The sequence below is a fragment of the Mustela lutreola genome, chromosome 12, assembly GCF_030435805.1.
Source record: "Mustela lutreola isolate mMusLut2 chromosome 12, mMusLut2.pri, whole genome shotgun sequence".
In the NCBI taxonomy this organism is placed as follows: Eukaryota; Metazoa; Chordata; class Mammalia; order Carnivora; family Mustelidae; genus Mustela; species Mustela lutreola.
The window spans coordinates 7,149,095-7,166,963 of NC_081301.1; the positions used below are offsets into that span (position 1 = coordinate 7,149,095).

Below are 17,869 nucleotides of genomic sequence, written 5' to 3' on the forward strand. Positions count from 1 at the left end.
CTTTCTTCTGCAGCTTTTCATGTCTTTCATTCAGCCTTTATAGAATTGAAGAGAATCAAGCCTTGTCCTGATTAGCCATTGGCTTAAGGGCATGTGTTATGGTCTGTCTGGTCTTCTATCTAAACCACTGAGCACTTAGAAGCTACTATAGGGTTATTAATTGATCTAATTTCAATATTGTTGCATTTCAGAGAATAGGAAGGCCAGAGGAAAGAAAGAGACAGAGCGGGAAATGGCTGGTCAGTGGAGCAGTGAGAACACAAACATTGATCAGTTAAGTTTGCTGTCTGTCTTTTTTTTTTTTTTTTTAAGATTTTATTTATTTATTTGACAGAGAGATCACAAGTAGGCAGAGAGGCAGGCGGTGGGGGGGGGTGGCAGGCTCCCTGCTGAGCAGAGAGCCTGATGCGGGGATCGATCTGAGGACCCTGGGATCATGACATAGAGGTTTTAACCCACTGAACCACCCAGGCACCCCATGTTCACTGTCTTCTATGAGCAAAGTTCACGATGCCCCCAAAACAATTAAAACGGTAACATCCCAGATCACTGATCACAGATCACCACAACAAATATAATAATAATGAAAAAGTTTGGAATGTTGAGAGGATGACCAAACCGTGACGGAGGGATACAAAGTGAGCAAGTGCTGTTGGAAAAATGGCGCCAGTAGGACTCAATGCCGGATTGCCACAAACCTTCAATTTGTAAACAACAAGTATCTGCAAAACACAATAAAGCAAAGTGTGCTACAACAAGGTATGCCTGGGCTTGTGCACCTGACCCTACCGTTTCTCCTGAGCTAAGGTCATCACCCTGGCAATTCCCTGTCTCTTGGGCTTCAGGATTGTCTCTTTTTTCCTTGATCATTCCCATCAGCATACACATGTGCCTCTATATCTCATATCTTAAAAACACACAATGGGGGGCCCCTCGGTGGCTCAGTTGGTTAAACATCTGCCTTTGGCTCAGGTCATGATCCTGGGGTCCTGGGATTGAGTCCCACATCAGGGCTGCCTGCTCAGCAGGGGGCCTGTTTCTTCCTCCCCCTTGCCTGCCACTGCCCCTGCTTGTTCTCTCTCAAATAAATAAAAATTAAAAAAATTTAAAAACACGCAAGTAGAAAACAGCATGGCAGTTCCTCAAAAAATTAAACATAGAATTGAAGGCAAAGACTCGGACGGATATTTGCACACTCACGTGCGTCGCAGGATTCATGGTAGCCAAGAGGGAAATGACGCCCATGTCCATGGGAAGGAAGTTCAAGATCAAATGTGGTCCATCCATGCAATGAAATATTATTCAAGGATGAGAAAGGAAGGCAGTCCTGGCACCTGCCACAGCATGAATGAGCCTTGAGGATGATGTTAACTCAAACAAACCAGTTATGAGAAGACAAATACTGGGGTGCCTGGGTGGCTCAGTGGGTTGAGTCTCTGCCTTTGGCTCAGGTCATGGTCTCAGGGTCCTGGGATCGAGCCCCACGTTAGGCTCTCTGCTCAGCGGGGAGCCTGCTTCCCCCTCTCTCTCTGCCTGCCTCTCTGCCTACTTGTGATCTCTCTGTCAAAAAAAAAAAAAAAAAAAAAAGGAATTAAAAAAAAAGAAAAGGGGCGCCTGGGTGGCTCAGAGGGTTGGGCCGCTGCCTTCGGCTCAGGTCATGATCTCAGGGTCCTGGGATCGAGTCCCGCATCGGGCTCTCTGCTCAGCAGGGAGCCTGCTTCCTCCTCTCTCTGCCTGCCTCTCTGCTTACTTGTAATTTCTCTCTGTCAAATAAATAAATAAAATCTTTAAAAAAAAAAAAAAAAAAAAAAAAAAAAAAAAGAAAAGAAAGAGAAGAGAATGTCATATGATTCCACTACTTAGGAGGTCCCTAGGGTCATCAAGGTCATATAGACAGACAGTAGAAGGGGACAGGAAATGCCCCTGGACTACACTTAAAAAGGTTTAAAATGGTCAAACTTAAGTATATTTGACCACCCCCACCAATTCCCATACAGAAAAACAAACATGAACTCTTTCTTGACCTCAGGTCTCTCTCCAGTTACTTAGTTTCTATACCACCTTTAAGAACAAAACCAGAAAGGCTGTCTCTGGCGACTGTCCCCTGTTCTTGTCTCATGCCGCCTGAACCCCCTCCAACCAGACTTCCAGTCTCCGCTGCACTCCAGAAACCGCTCTGCCAAGATCACAGTAAGGGCCCTCCCCCGCCCCCCCCACCAGCCCCGGGATGTCTTCAAGGGCCTTCCCCTGGCCCCTGGGCCTCCTCCTTCCTCCCTGGGTGCGTTTTGGTCTTCTTTGCGGGATCCCTTATCCCCGAGTTCTCCTCCTTGGTGCTCCCAGCCTCCTTCCAGCTCCTTTCTCCGCCCACACAGTCCTAGATGATGTCAGGGGAAATCACATGGCTCTGGGAACCAGGGGTTGTTACAAGGTGGATGTCCCCAGCTCTATGTCTGGCCTGATCTTCCCCGGGAGCTCCATCCCCAAATCCCAATCGCTCAGCATTCTCGCTTCTTGGTGGCTCAAACCTCACGGAACCCAAACCCAGCTCCGTATCTTCCCCCCACTTCCTTGTTCCAGGGAGCACAACTCCACCCTTCCAGTCGCTCTGGCCCAGATCCCAGCAGGCCCCCTTTCCCACACGCCCCATTCTTCATCCATTAGCAAATGCTGCTGGCTATGCCTTCAAAATGCTGTTGTTTTCAGAATCCGACCATTGACCAACCTTCACCCGGGTCCACCCTCATAACCCATCCACTTGGTGGACAGAGGGATTTTGTAAAAATGCAAGTCAGACTTGTTACTTTTCTGCGCAAAGCTTTTCCTTGCTCCCCTAGAATCGAATCCAAGATCCTTCAAAGGCCCTCACTGTCTGCGGCTGCCCCAGCCCCACCACTTCCCTTTCCATCACTTGCCCTAGGGAGCCCACATGGGTTTCTACACTGTTCCTCAAAGGCTCCTATCTCAAGACCGTCTGCACTTGTTCCTCGCCCTCTGTCCCCTCTTGTGGGTCTCCACTCCACTGTCACCTTCCCACCCTACTTAAAACCACCCCGGGGAGGGGGGGAAACAGCTCTTAAAAAAAGAGGGGACGCTCAGTTGGGTTAAGTGTCTGCCTTTGGCACAGTCCTGCATGGGGCTCCCTGCTCAGTCAGGAGCCTGCTTCTCCCTCTGCCTCTGCTGCTCCCCCTGCTTGTGTGCTCTTTCTCTAACATGTAAATAAAACAAAAACAAAAACAAAAACCTCCAAGAGACTGCCCCAGAAGCCCGGCTAAACAAAAACAAACACAAAAACCTCTATGAGACTGCCCCAGAAGCCCGGCTGGCTGGCTCAGTCGGTGAAACACACAGGACTCCTGAGCTCAGGGTTGTGAGTTTGAGTCCCATATTGGGTGTAGGGATGACTTAAAAATAAACATCTTTAGCGGTGCCTGGGTGGCTCAGTTGGTTAAGTGGCCGGCTCTTGATATCAGCTCGGGTCATGATCTCAGTGTCCTGGGATTGAGTCCCAGGCTGGGCTCTGCGTTCAGCAGGGGCAGGGTGTCTGCTCAAGGATTCTCTCTCCCTCTCCCTCTGCGCCACCCCCCCTCCCGCTCCCTCGATCTCTCTCTGAAATAAATAAACCTTTTTTTTTAAATTTTATTTATTTATTTGACAGACGGAAATCACAAGTAGGCAGAGAGGCAGGCAGAGAGAGAGGAGGAAGCAGGTTCCCTGCTGAGCAGAGAGCCAGATGTGGGGCTCGATCCCAGGACCCTGGGATCACGACCCGAGCCGAAGGCAGAGGTCTTAACCCACTGAGCCACCCAGGCGCCCCTGAAATAAATAAATCTTAAAAAATAAAGAAATATACATCTTTAAAAAATACTTAGGGGCACCTGGGTGTCTCTCATTGTCTCTCTGTCAAATAAATAAAATCTTAAAAAAAAAAAAATACTTAGAAAAAGTATTCTGCTCCAGAATAGGCCCCCTTTTGGGCCCAGGACCTAAACTAGAATTCATTCAATATGTCTTTGGGGAAGGAGACCCAAATTTTATAGGCTTCAGGTTCCAACTCTTCCCTGTTTATTCTTCTTGCTGGCACTTGGCACCATCCAAAGGATGATTTATCTTTTATTTGCTTTATTGTCTTTTCCCAGCCTTAGCGTGTCGGTTCACAAGCCCTGGGATATTTGTTTTCCTACTATTGCATCCCCAGAGTTTAGAGCGGTGCCTGAGAACATGCGTATTGGATATTAATGCCCAGATAACCACAGCTTTCAAGGTAAGGATTTTCTCTTTACAGGCCCACCCAGCGCACTCCCCTTACTCCCTCTCCTAGGTGCCCCGTCTCTTATTCCTACTTTCCCAGCCCTCCTCTCCCCACCCCTCCCCAGACTTTACCACCCCAGAAGCCCGGCTCCGGAACTGTCCCACTGCAACTTAGAAGGACCTAGCACTCCTCGCCTAGGACGTGCATAGGCATTATCATAATAATGAGCGGACACAATGGCCTGGATCTTTAGAATCATTAAACCCGCCTTCACAGCTCTGATCCCTCAGGAAGTGGCCACAACATGTTTTATTTTACTTCCAGTATAGGCCCGGCCAAGTTCGCTAACCCAGCCTCCCACAACTGTCTGTCCGCGGCACGGCCTGCTGAACTTCCTCTGTTTGGCCACGGTTTCAAAACCAAAGAACTCTTTCCAACTCCGTATCATCCACATCTGGATCTCTGCCGCGAATCTTGTCAGTCCCTAACTCACCCCCTCCTTCTAGTACCTTAGCAGGAAGGATGGGGCGATGGAGCCGGGCTGGCGAGCAGGAGGGGCCCACATTAGTCACCCTACAGAAGTGCCTGTGTGGGGGTGGTGGAGGTTGGCCGAGAGAGACAAGCATCAGGTGGGTGGCCAGGGAGGGACTGGTACCTGCGGCGGTAGGTAGCAGGGGTGGAGGATGGGGGCTGTCTGGGGGTGCCTGCCAGGCCCCTTGTGGTCTGCAATGCAGCCTGCGGTCAGAGAGACTCCCCGTCCAGCCCTCTTCCACGCGGTCCCCGCCGCCCACCGCGGCAAGTACTTCCTGAGCCCCTGATAAGTCAGAAGCAAGAGGAGCCCTAAGATGGCAAGACGGGCGGAGCTGGTCCCGGCAAACCAGCCAGGCAGGTCCGCTGGAGCCAGGGGGAGGGTGGGGCGGCAGGTCCCTCTGGCCAAGTGGCCGAGCCAACAAACACGGGGACCTGTGAGAGGGCTCTGGGGAGAAGGCAGATCAGATCCCGCCGGAGTCTGAGCTAGAGCTGGATCTTCTGGACCAGGACTCTAGATGGGTTGGAATATAGCTGGTTTGGAGGCAGCGTTTGATCCGACATTATTACTGGCAGTTAGAAGCCATTTCACCAACCGCAAAGGCTCACTCACCAGAGAGGTCATAGATCAAGAACACCTGGGGAGCTCGTTAAAAAAATACAGGCCTGCCCCAGGCCTACAAAATCAGAATCCCTCGGGCGGAGTCAGGCACCCAAATCTTTATTTTCAAAAAAGCCCTTTCAGATAATTATGATAATAAGAGGTTTGGAAATTATTACCTGGACTTTAAAGAGCACATCTTTGGAAACTTTAACCTCTAAGTCTGCTCTTAGATGTGTGACCTTGGGAAAGTGGCTTACCCTCTCTGAGTTTCATTTGCCTCTTCTGGGAAACGGAAATAGGCTTGTACCTCTTAGGAATCCGTGCAAACACAATCGCGCTGAACTCTAGCCCTGGGGTCCGGCAATGCTCTCCTGGTGTTACCTGCTGTGGTGGTCATTCTGGCTGAGATCCTTTGGGATTCTGGGATGAACACAAGAGGCTGAGGAAGCTAAAGGTTGGGAGAGGGTCCGGTCCTATCCCGATGTTAGGAATAAAAGGGTTCCCGGGAAGGGAGCAAAGCCTCCTGCTCAGACGAATTGGGAAAGAGGGGTCAAGGCCAAGGTTGTTCACTGTTGGCCACTGGCCTGGCTGCTAGGTCAAGGCTTGGGCAGATACAAATTCTAAGAAGCACAGGAGATTTGTGGTTAAGACCTTGAGCTTAAGGGCTCAGAGAGTTCTGGGTTCAGGTTCTAACTCCTTTTGTCAACTCGTAATGGTGGGCGAGAGACTCCTGGGAGGCTGGGCCTCTGCTGGGGAGGCAGGATGTCCCCCCGTGGAGCCAGGCCCTGGGGTCGGACAGTGCAGCTATTAATCTGCCCTGCGACCTGGAGCGAGTCACTCCACCCCTGAGCTGCTGTTTGGAAATGGGGAGACTCCACCTAATGCACTCAGTGGTTGGGAGGTGCGGATGGGTTGTACCTGGTGACACGCATGTCGCTGGGGCTGGCCAACTGCGTTTCGTAAAGGGTAGCTGTTACCACCATCAACCCCTTCTCTGGGGAGCCCTCCGGCTTGTGACTGGTTTGTGTGGCTGTCACCTTTCACCTTATTGTCAGTCCCCATCCACCTGACCCAGAACTTTCATCACAGTGGCTCCAGGACATCCGGGGCGGGTGTCAGGGGTGGCTGCAGGCACCCTTCTTCCACCACAGTGGGGCCCTGGGCTCCTGGCCTTCCTGCCCACACTCCTTCCCCGATGCGTCCCCTTCTGAGCAGAGCTCAAGTGGGGTGCTGTTTGGTGACACTGCCTCCCTGAGGGTGGGCTGTCCAGAAATGACCCCTTTCCGTCCCCAGGGATGACGACAATGCAGGTTGTGTTGTGTTCGTGCCATAGGGGCTGGATAGTAAATGCTTTTGAGTCAGGATGACACTAGATGTGATCAAACCATTGAGGTCTGTGACAGAAGTACCCTCTGCTGCCGCCACAGAGGCGCCCCCTGAGAAATAGCACTTGTTACTCTCCGCATCTCACAGCCAGTGGGCTCCTTACAGCCTGTGGCAGGGGTTGGGGTCACTCCAGACTCCTGAGAGGGCTGCTGCCGGAGAGAACCCCACTTCTGTGTGGGGCGTGTTGACGATCTGGTTGTCCTCGGCCAGTGGCTCCGCAGGCTGGGACCGTCCCAGCAATGCCTTCCTAGGGCTTGCCTCCCCCGCCTTCGGCGCATCTCTGGGCAGATACTGCCCCCTAGAGGCCTCCGCCTGCCATGACACCGGGCAGACCTGACCTCACAAAAGAGGAAAGGATCCAGGTGATGCTTTCCTTTCCAGCATCCTTCTTGGTCTCAGGAGTTCTGGGCGGTGTATTCATTCATTCATTCTCAGCTTGAGAACCTGGGATCGGCCCCAGTGCCATGCGAGGCCTTCCAGAAGAAACGCAACTCAGGATAACCGCTAGAATACAAGGACATAGCCACAAGAGGTCTTGGGATTCAGGGCTTTCTGTATTTTGCAAAGAGGCGAGGGTCCAGGGAAAAATGACCTCTAGTAATATTTGGAACTAGGGTTGAGGATAAGTTTAGAATCAAGCAAAATCACTAGTACGGAGTTAAGAAAAAAGGGAAGGAATAAAGCAAAGCAAAGAAAGGATTAATTCCAGAAAGGTCAGGGTTAACTGGCTGGACTGGGAATGGAGAGTCAGCGGGTGGGAGGTGTAGGGGTTCTGGCACCGGAACCACCCCTTGTGATAGCAGCCTGCTCTAGAGAAAAACATGAGAAAAGAGAAAACACCCAGAATCCTCCCGTCTTGAGTAAGGGTTATTATTATTATTATTTTAAAAAGATTCTATTTGGGACGCCTGGGTGGCTCAGTTGGTTAAGCAGCTGCCTTCGGCTCAGGTCATGATCTCAGCGTCCTGGGATCGAGTCCCACATCGGGCTCCTTGCTCAGCAGGGAGCCTGCTTCTCCCTCTGCCTCTGCCTGCCATTCTGTCTGCCTGTGCTCGCTCTCTCCCCCTCTCTTTCTCTGATAAATAAAATCTTTTTTTTTTTTTTTAAAGATTTTATTTATTTATTTGACAGAGAGAGATCACAAGTAGGCAGAGAGGCAGGCAGAGAGAGAGGAGGAAGCAGGCACCCTGCTGAGCAGAGAGCCCGATGTGGGACTCGATCCCAGGACTCTGAGATCATGACCCGAGCCGAAGGCAGCGGCTCAACCCACTGAGCCACCCAGGCGCCCCTCTGATAAATAAAATCTTTAAAAAAAAAGATTCTATTTATTTATTTGACAGTCAGAGATCACAAGCAGGCAGAGAGGCAGGCAGAGAGAGAGAGAGGAGGAAGCAGACTCCCTGCTGAGCAGAAAGCCCGATGCGGGGCTCCATCCCAGGACCCTGGGATCATGACCAGAGCCAAAGGCAGAGGCTTTAACCTACTGAGCCACCCAGGTGCCCCAGGGTTATTATTATTTTGGGGCATTCCCTGTTGTTTTCAATTATGTGTCTTCTTTTATTTTTAATTTTTTTGAGAGAGAGAAATCTTAAGCAGGCTCCATGCCCTGCACAGAGCCTGACACAGGACTCCATTGAAAGACCCTGAGATCATGACCTGAGACGAAGAGTCAGACCCTTAACCGACTGAGCCAGTGAGGTGTCCCTTTTTTTTTAAAAAAATATTTATTTATTTATTTGACAGGCAGAGATCACAAGTAGGCAGAGAGGCAGCCATGGGGGGGAAGCAGGCTCCCCGCTGAACAGAGAGCCGGATGTGGGGCTCGATCCCAGGACCCCGGGATCACAAGCTGAAGGCAGAGGCTTTAACCCAAAAAGCCACCCAGGTGCCCCTGAGGTGTCCTTTATTTTTGTTTTTTTAACATTTTATTTAAGTAATCTCCATGTTCCACATGGGGCTCAAACACATGAACCCCGAGATCAAGAGTTGCACCCTTTTCCAAGCGAGCCCATCAGGCACCCCCTATGTGTCTTCTTTTAACATCTTCATTGGAGCTAATGTCTCATTGGATTTTTTTCAAACTGTAGGAGTTAGATCATGAAATGTGAGATACAGAAAACAAAAACTGTACCCATCTCCCTGCAAAAAAGGATCAGCCCCAAATGCAGAGCTGGGTCAACACTGTGTCTGGAGGAGGGTCCCATCCGCACAAAGAATCCAAGTAAATAGTCAGCAAATTGTCTCTAATCCCTGTCCAAGGAGACTGAGTGCCCAGTACCCATCCTGGGTCCACTGAGATCTCTGCCTAAGGGCCTCTGTCAATGTCATTTCTCCTCCTGGAATCCTCACCCATGTACTTGTCTGGCTGATTCCCAGTACATGCATGGCTGTCTCTACCCTGTGACCCTGTGACATTTCCCCAGTGTCCCAAACTGGTTAGGTGCTGTTCACGTGTTCTTGTGACCCACAACAGCCTTTGATCGAACTGCACTGGCGTCATTTCTTAGACCCCTGACTTCTGCTGGCAGGTGAACACTGCATGGCAGAGACCCAGAGGCTGTGGCTCCCAGCTCCTGGCATGGAGAGACACAGTGTGGACAGAGACATGACAAGCCAGCTGTCTGTGTGGAGGAAATGGGGCGAGGTGGTGGGGGGAACCTGCGGGTGGGGGCCTCTCCTCCAGGGGCTCCCTCCCTCACCCTGAGCCTGGCTGCTAACTCTCTTGCTCCTCCTACACTGGAAGGTGATGTGGCCCAGGAAGCTGCAAGGGAAAAGTTAGGGGACAGCTGTGTAGGACTTCAGACATGTGAGAGACTCCGAAAACCTGACCCTGTCCCGTACCCATCTCCATTTAGATTAGATCACTAGTTCTCCCTCAGGATCTAGAGGTTGGGATCAGGGTCACATTCAGTAGGCAAATACTAAGTACGTGTGAGGAGCAGGCACGGAAGGTGTCATCGAGATGAATCCGACAGTCTTGTCCTCAGAGGGCCCCCAGGCTGGGAGGAGAGCCCATGAAGGCCTCACAGTGTGGGGCCCAGGTTAGAAGGCCGGAGTCTGGAGCCAGACAGACCGGAGCCAGACAGACCGGGGCTCTTGTTCCCGCTTGGGCACTGTGTGACAAGTTGCTTCCACTCACCAAGCCTCAGTTTCCTCTTCTACAAAGTGAGGAGGATGATGGGAGCTGTCTGGTGTCAGGTGGTTGTGAAAACCTGTGGACACAATGACGTGAAGGTATAGGAAATGGCAAGAAATGGCCCCAAATGGGAAAGCGCTCTGGCTCTCGTGGTCAGCAAGGAGGGCGTGCATCCGGAACGAGTGTGTGAATGTGTGCCACTTGGATGGGGCCGGGGCATGGGCACGGGCACGGGTCAGGTCAGCCGCTGAGGAGCTCAGACCGGGCACTGGCAGCTAGGCAGGTGGGGCTCAGACGACAGCCAGTCCCCGCCCCATATCCAGGCGCTTCCCCTCCTCTCCCAGTCCCGGTCTCCCTGGGTGGGTTTGGGCCCCGTGGCTAGTTCTGGACAACTGTCTGTGAGAGGAGTGATGGCTGCCGATGGGGGACGGGTTGATTCAGACTTGACGGGTCTCCGCTCCCTGCTGTGGATTTCAGCGGTGAAGCCCTAAAATGCGGCCGGGGTTGGGGTGGGGGGCGGTCCCAGACCTTCATCAGACTTGATCAGTAAACTTTCTTGTGCTCAGCCTCGGAGATGTGGGGTTGTTTGCTGAGGCAGTTAATGCTAACTGCCCGCCGCATATGGTACTACTGTGATTTCTGCTGATAGAGGCCAAGACAGTGGCTGTGATCACATGGCTCCTAGGTGGGCAGAGCCGGAACCCACACCCAGGTCTGACTCACACGGCCGGTTTTTAGAAACTGTGCTTCCTTCACCTCATGACGGCCTACCCTCAAGCTCTGCTATCACACTGATGATCTCAAGAAGATGTCCAGCAGGGACAGCCAGCTGAGCAGCTGGGACAGTCAGAACTCTTGGCGGGTCTAGTGTGAAATCCTGCCATTCTGGATTGCACCGGGCACTTGCAACACTCGTCTTCCTTCTGCCGGTGCTGGTGGATCAGGACAAGCAAGACACAAGGGAGAAGTGACAGCTTGCCCCACCGTGGCAGAGGACTGTAGCCGGGACTGGAACCTTCCTTGTGCAGATGGGACACACAAGGGAAGAATTCCCCCAGCATCACTGCCTCACGCTCAGCTCCCCCCTGCCTGGTCCCCAACCCAGAAAGGCTGTATTGCACACCATAAGCCTCAGAATGAGACTTATGCTTGAATCTCTGCTCTGCCACTTACTGGCTCTGTGACCTTGGGTAAGTCACTTTGCTTCTCTGAGCCTCAGTTTGCTCATCTGTACGGGGGGGGGGGATAACAATATTCATTTCTCATGGGATGGACTAAGGCAGTAGAGGTAACGGATGTAAGGTGCTCAGCACCGTGCTTGGTACATGTAAGCTTGGTATGATCTAAGGCAGGCTCTCCTTCTCCTGAGGAAGATTAGGGGGCTACCAGAGGAGAGGGACTCAATGTATAGATTCACACCCAGATTGCTTGTGTGTTTATTTACAAATGGGAGACATACACACACAGATACAACTTGGGGACATTTCAGGAAACTTGGAGCAGGGAATCGCTCTTCGCTGTCCAGCTCTTGTCTGGGCTCCCTCCTGATTCAAACTGAGTTCTTTAGAAAACGGCTTCTGACACTTCCTTGTTGGGAAGCCTGTGGGTACTGGGCTCTCACTGCCTCTCATGTTGAAATCTGCCTGTCTCACTGGGCTGTGGACAAAGGGCTGTGAGCCTTGGCTCAGTCATTCACATCCAGGCCAAATTCTGGATACAGTTCTTTGGTGGTGACACCTCGGATCACGGCTAAAAGGAAAGAAAGAAGCAAGAACGCATGTCGCTTGGAAGGAGTGGAAGGGAGAATGGTCAAAGGCCTGACCTACCCAGGACCCACTCCTGGACCTCCCCGCTGTTCCCCTAGTTGGCTGACATATCCTCTTGCTACCCCTTCCAGACCCTACCACCGGGGGCTCTGCTTGGTCACCCCAAACTAGACTTACTGAACCCTTACCCCACTTCACAGAGGAGTCAAACAAAGCACCCTGGGACTCCACACAGAGCAGCTACAGCCACCTGCTGAAAAGGCAAATTTATATTTACATCGCATCTGGGGACTGCTGAAAACCCTTACTCCTTAGTCTGGCCGATGGGTCATGCCCTGGCCATTTGGTGGTGCCATTCCTCCTGCTCCCTCAAAGACCCTTTCTTCCTCCCAGGGGAAGGGGTCTCCTGAGAGGCCTATCCTGACCACCTTAGCTCCTCCCTACCCACCACCCTGTTCAAACCTCAATATTCTTCTCCATCTCTGGCCTTTGTTTCCCTCATAACACTTAACACATTTTATAATTCCTCTGTTCGTGTTCCTTCACTTACTGACCTTTCCCCACCCCTCCCCCAATACCAAAGCCTAAGTCAAATGAGAACGGGGTCCTTTAAGTGTCTGGTTCACTAGGGTGCCCCACACCCTGCAGAGCAGTGCAGAGCTCTGGTGCTCAGTAAATGTCACCTCAGAGGAGCGGCTGCTCTGTCCTCTCCAGGTCCCAGGCCGAGAAAGACGGGTCTCAAGCTAGGTTCCATCTCCCAAGAGCTGATGCGCTTAACCACCAGGCTACAGTGCCCTCACCTCCCTTTCTCCTTGGGGCCTGACCATGCTCCTTTCTCCATCTGTATTTCCCTCCTCCTGTTGTCCCCTTTCCTTCCTTAGGACCCAGTCCCCACTGCAACAGAGAAGTCCTCCCCGACACAGACTCCCAGATGCTGAGGGGCAATTCTACAGGAAGTGCTAAACTCCCGCAGCGACCAGGCAGATGTCCCAGCCCCGCACCCTGTCCCACACAGTCACTGGCTGCTGAATGCTGGAGTGCCCACTGACCCCAGCCAGGTGACCGGACTGAGGCCATCCATGCCTTCACTTCCTCCAAACTGGACTGTCCTAACCAACCCAGGCACACAGGTGTCTGTGCCTTGGCCGAGCCCTCTGGATAGTCAGACTGTGTTCAAGGAAGAACAAAATACTTCTTGAAGTCACAGAGTCCCCCTTCTGTGATCTTTTGCCTCTGGAGCAAGTCAGCCACTTAAGGCTGAGTAGGCCCCAGAAGACCAGGAACCACAGCCCTCAATCTAGCAGGTAGGCAAGTTCATGTTCAAACCTGCCTGGGGCACTGAAGCGGGCTCTACACTTGAGGGAAGAGATCTCAGGGACTCCTGCAAGAGCTGTACAGCTGCACTGGGGCATTCGGGGAGGGGCCAGCTGAGGAGGATAGGAAGGCTGGCAAGTTAGAGGGCCCAGGGGCAAGATCCAGACATCCCAGGGAATGCAGACTCCTTCCCTCCGAGCCTTGGTGCTCCTCTGGGGCCCTGTTGCTCACCTAGTTTGCCTAGCAGCATCTGGCCTACATCCTTGATGTCATTATACTCGTGGAGCTGGGAGATGTGGTCCTCCAGTTCATCCACACTGTAGCCTCTGGGGTGAGGGGTGGAGAGAGAGAGAGAGACTATCTTTAAGAAAGCTGAGGAGAGGGGCTCTCGGGTGGCTCAGTGGGTTAAGCCTCTGCCTTCGGCTCAGGTCATGATCTCAAGGTCTTGATATCCAGCCCCGCATCAGGCTCTCTGCTCAGTGGGGAGCCTGCTTCCCCCTCTGCCTGCCTCTCTGCCTACTTGTGTTCTGTGTCAAATAAATACATAAAATCTTAAAAAAAAAAAAAAAAAGAAAAAAAAGAAAGAAGGAACGCTGAGGAGAGGGACACCTGGGTGGCTCAGTTGGTTAAGCGTCTGCCTTTAGCTCGGGTCATGATCCCAGGGTCCTGGGATCGAGTCCTGCGTCAGGCTCCCTGCTCAGCGAGGAGCCTGCCTCTCCCTCTCTCTGCCACTGTCCCCACTTGTGTTCTCTTTCTCTCTCTGACAGATAAGTAAATAAATCTTTATTAAATTAAATAAAAAAAAAGAAAGCTAAGGAGGATCCAAGGTTCAGAGAGTAACAAGGCATCTATTTAAAGATTTTATTTATTATTCATCAGAGAGAGAGCGAGCGAGCACACAAGCAGGGCAGCAGCAGGCAGAGAGGGAAGCAGACTCCCCACTGAGCAAGGAGCTGGCACAGGACTTGATTCCAGGAACCTGAGATCAGGACCTGAGCTGAAGGCAGATGCTTAACTGACTGAGCCACCAGCTGTCCCACAAGGCATCTATTGAACTAATATTCACGGGATGCCTGGGTGGCTCAGTTGGGTAAATGTTTGCCTTTGGCCCAGGTCCTGATATCATGATCCTGGAATCTGTGCTCAGGCTCTGTGCTCAGTGGAGAGTCTGCTTCTCCCTCTGCCTGCCACTCCCCCTGCTTGTACTCTCTCTCTCTGGCAAATAAATAAGATCTTAAAAAATACACACACACACACACACACACACACACAAGGGGCGCCTGGGTGGCTCAGTGGATTAAGCCTCTGCCTTCGGATCAGGTCATGATCTTGGGGTCCTGGGATCAAGCCCCACATCAGGCTCTCTGCTTTCCCCCTCTCTCTCTGCCTACTTGTGATCTCTGTCATGTAAGTAAAGAAAAATCTTAAAAAAACAAAAAAACACAAATGTTCACTAAGGACCTACTATGGACAAGACAGACCCTACCCTCAGGAGGCAAATCTCCCTGTGCCCTGGGGGAACAGTTCCCAGCCACACTGGTGCTATGTGACCCTGGCCATCGCAGGCTAGTCAGATCCCCTCCTGCGTGAAATGCACATTCAAAGACTGCTCAGTTTGTGCCACATGGCTGGAGCGAGAGCTGTGAGAAAGTCCAGGAGCTGGGGAAGAGCCAGCTTCCTCCAAGCCCTGGAGAGCCCACCTGTAGAGAGAGAATGGAGGTGGTGTGCAGACAGAAGCAGAGGCAGAGAAGGACCAGAAGGACCAGAGACAGAGATGGATTGAGAGGATGATACCCTCTGTTCCGGACAGCTTTCCATTCCCTTGTTCCTGCTCCTCCTGGGTCTGACCACCCCCTACCCGAGAGAGGCTGCTGAGATACATTGAATCCCTCCACAGGACACAGTCCTGGTTTTACACTAAGCTAGTGTGGCTGGGTTTCAGTTACTGGGCATGGGGTTAAAAGTTATCTTAAGCATGCTGAGGAACCCAAAGAGACTTACTCAGATATTAACTGAACGATCTCCTGGTCCAGCAGGTCCCTCTTTTGCTCCAGTTTCTGAATGTCAAGGTGCAGAGACTCCTCACCGGCCCCATCAGCCTGGCCAGACTTGGGGGATGGCCGCTGAGTGGCACACAAAGTCATTAGCCAGAGTGACCCATTATCCACAATTCAGAACCTACACATTGTTTTCAACAACCACTGCCCCACCTTCTGCTTGGTGACCAATACCCCGTACCCACAGTAAGATTACACTGCCCTGCTGCTCTTGGAATTAGATGTAGCCCTCCAAGTTCTGGCAAGTAGAAGTTAATCATAAATTATGTATGCAACATCTGAGAATTGTCCTTCCAGCGAGAGGGTACGCCTTTCTCTGGCCTGTCTTCCTCCTCCCTGCTGGCTGGAATGTGGATGTAATCAAAGAGCTGAACAATGTTTTGGGCCATAGGTAGAACCATGTTGAAGGTGCAGTGGAACAAGACAGAGGCCTGGGTTTAGGCCAGCATTATTTGGGGTTTTCTTTCAGTCCTAGCCACACCTAGTCCTAATTAAAGGGCCCATCCTGGCCCCAAATCAGACCTCAGATGCTCAAGTCTGTGATGTCATTGGGCTTATAATTCCATTGGGTAACAATCCCCTTCCCCGGGGCTGCAGTTCATCTTTGCCCTCTCTGCCCCTAAATAATTGTGTTTTTCCTCCAGATATCTCATTTAAAGCTCTACTCACACTTCATCAGGAAGGCCTTCGCAGACCACCCCGCCTAAAATGGTCACTCCTCAGTGGCTCACTATTCTTTTGTCCTGATATTTTCTAACACCCATCACCACTTGACATATACATTTCATTAATAATATTCTGTTCATTGTCAGCCTTATGCCCCTGGAGTGTAAACCCCAAGAGGGCAGGGACAGAGTTTTGTTCACTGTGTCCCCACTGGGCCTGGCACATAGTAGACACTCAATAAAACGTGTCAGGGATGCCTGGGTGGCTCAGTTGGTTAAGTATCTGCCTTTGGCTCAGGTCATGATCCCAGGGTCCTGGGACTGAGTCCTGATTCGGGCTCCCTGCTCGGCAGGGAGCCTGCTTCTCCCTCTCCCACTGCCTGCCACTCTGCCTGCTTGTGCTCTCTCTCTCTGATAAATAAATAAATAAAATCTTTAAAAAAAAACCCCGAAAGCGGGGGCGCCTGGGTGGCTCAGTGGGTTAAAGCCTCTGCCTTCGGCTCAGGTCGTGATCCCAGGGTCCTGGGATTGAGTCCCGATTCAGGCTCTCTGCTCTGCGGGGAGTCTGCTTCCTTCTCTCTCTACGCCTGCCTCTCTGACTATTTGCGATCTCAGTCTGTCAAATAAATAAATAAAATCTTAAAAAAAAAAAAAACCCCACCAAAAACGTGTCAGATGAATGGGTGAATGACAAATAATTAATCAACTAACGACCAGCCTGAAAAAGTGCTTTTCAGGTGAAGTACAGTGTGCCAAGGGAGTGTCTCAGCAACTGGAATGAGTCAGAAGTGGGGGTGAGGCTTCCCTGGGGGACCTCTACTCTAAAGGATGAGCAGGCACCACCTTGCTAAAGAGCTGGAAGGAAGAGTATTCCAGAAAGGGACAGTATAACCAAATGGCAAAGGCAGGAGAGAGCACGTGCCTCTGAGGGAATGAGAGTGGTTTCTGTGTGGGGTGGGACAGGTGAGGGAGGGGATCCTGGTCTCTTCAAAACCAACCACTTGGGGGCACCTGGGTGGCTCAGTGGGTTAAGGCCTCTGCCTTAGGCTCCGGTCATGAGCCCAGGGTCCTGGGATGGAGCCCCACATTGGGCTCTCTGCTCAGCGGGGAGCCTGCTTCCTCCTCTCTCTCTGCCTGCCTCTCTGCCTACTTGTGATCTGTCAAATAAGTAAATAAAAATCTTAAAAAAAAAAAAACAAAAAACCAACCACTTGTGGTGCTGTCAGCAAGGAGGAGAGACAGAGCCCATTGGGAGAGCCTGGGGTACCACCAGAAAATGCCAGGACAGGGCTTCTTCTTTGAAGCTTGGTGGGCAGGGAGGATGAAAAGGGGAAGGACTGAGAAATGACCTGGAGTTTCTCAGCAGAACAAGGTCTGCTGGGGGAAGGTTTGAAGAGGGCTGGGGTGGGTCAGCTACTGTTGGGGATAGAGGCGGGGCTGGGATGAGAAGGGAGGGGTGCATAGACATACTCACAGGGGATCGGAAGGTCCCGCGGCAACTTTTGGAAAGTCCTGGCTGAGTCCTGGAGAGGAATCCGAGGGGAAAATGCCGATTGAGCCTAGAGTCGGCTCTGGGTGGAAAGGGGTGTGTGGGTGGTGTGGGAGGTTAGGAGTTGGGAAAGGGGTTAGTTATGGTCCGTTATCAGGGTAGGGATCCTCAAGGAAGGGGAGACTCTGAGAGGGGGAGTGTGTGGAGGGCTAGATGGGGGTTTCCGGAAGTGATCTCTGGGATGGGAGAGGCTGGGGCAGGGCCATGGGGAGTCCGGAAGGGGACTATGAAGGGATGCCCTTTCGCCCTGCCCTCCGCTCCTTGCCCACCTCCGGAGCCCTGGTGTCCGAGGCCCCCGTCTCGGAGGAGGATGTAGTGCAGGAGGGTCCAGGGCGAGGGCGGAAGAGCAGCCCCTCAGGCCCGCCATGTATTTAGAATCTTATGACGGAGGCCGGGAACGGTCAGATGGGGAGATGTGCGCGCGCAACCTGCCACCTTAAGCCCCGCCCCTCCCTCGAGGTGGGCGGAGACAGCGGCTGCGCGCGCAGCTTTTATTGTGACTCCGCCTGTCCCTAGGGGCCCGCGGCCGTCTGGCCACGCCCCCTTTCCTTTCATCTTTCCCTCTGGCCAATAGGATTCGAGTATTGGGGCCACGCCCACCCAGCTGCTGCTTAG

The 17,869-nt window shown here is 52.1% G+C and overlaps 1 protein-coding gene across 4 annotated transcripts; it reads right to left on the reverse strand.

Annotated features, from left to right (window-relative positions):
- Positions 1 to 706: 706 nt before the first annotated feature.
- Positions 707 to 17,710, reverse strand: SWI5 (SWI5 homologous recombination repair protein). 4 transcript variants are annotated; one of them, XM_059141492.1, is made up of 6 exons: positions 17,524 to 17,710; positions 17,180 to 17,228; positions 14,985 to 15,106; positions 13,215 to 13,309; positions 9,907 to 9,979; positions 707 to 722 (listed from the first exon to the last, which is right to left on the reverse strand). In XM_059141492.1, coding segments are annotated over exons 1-6 (438 nt in total). In that variant the 5' UTR covers positions 17,622 to 17,710; the 3' UTR covers positions 707 to 721. The 4 variants fall into 4 exon arrangements, with proteins under 4 accessions (XP_058997475.1, XP_058997474.1, XP_058997477.1 ...); XM_059141491.1 differs by lacking the exon at positions 707 to 722 and adding an exon at positions 8,631 to 8,848; XM_059141494.1 differs by lacking the exons at positions 707 to 722; positions 9,907 to 9,979 and adding exons at positions 11,312 to 11,652; positions 11,858 to 11,922 and having other exon boundaries at positions 17,524 to 17,709.
- Between the last annotated feature and the right edge of the window lie 159 nt (positions 17,711 to 17,869).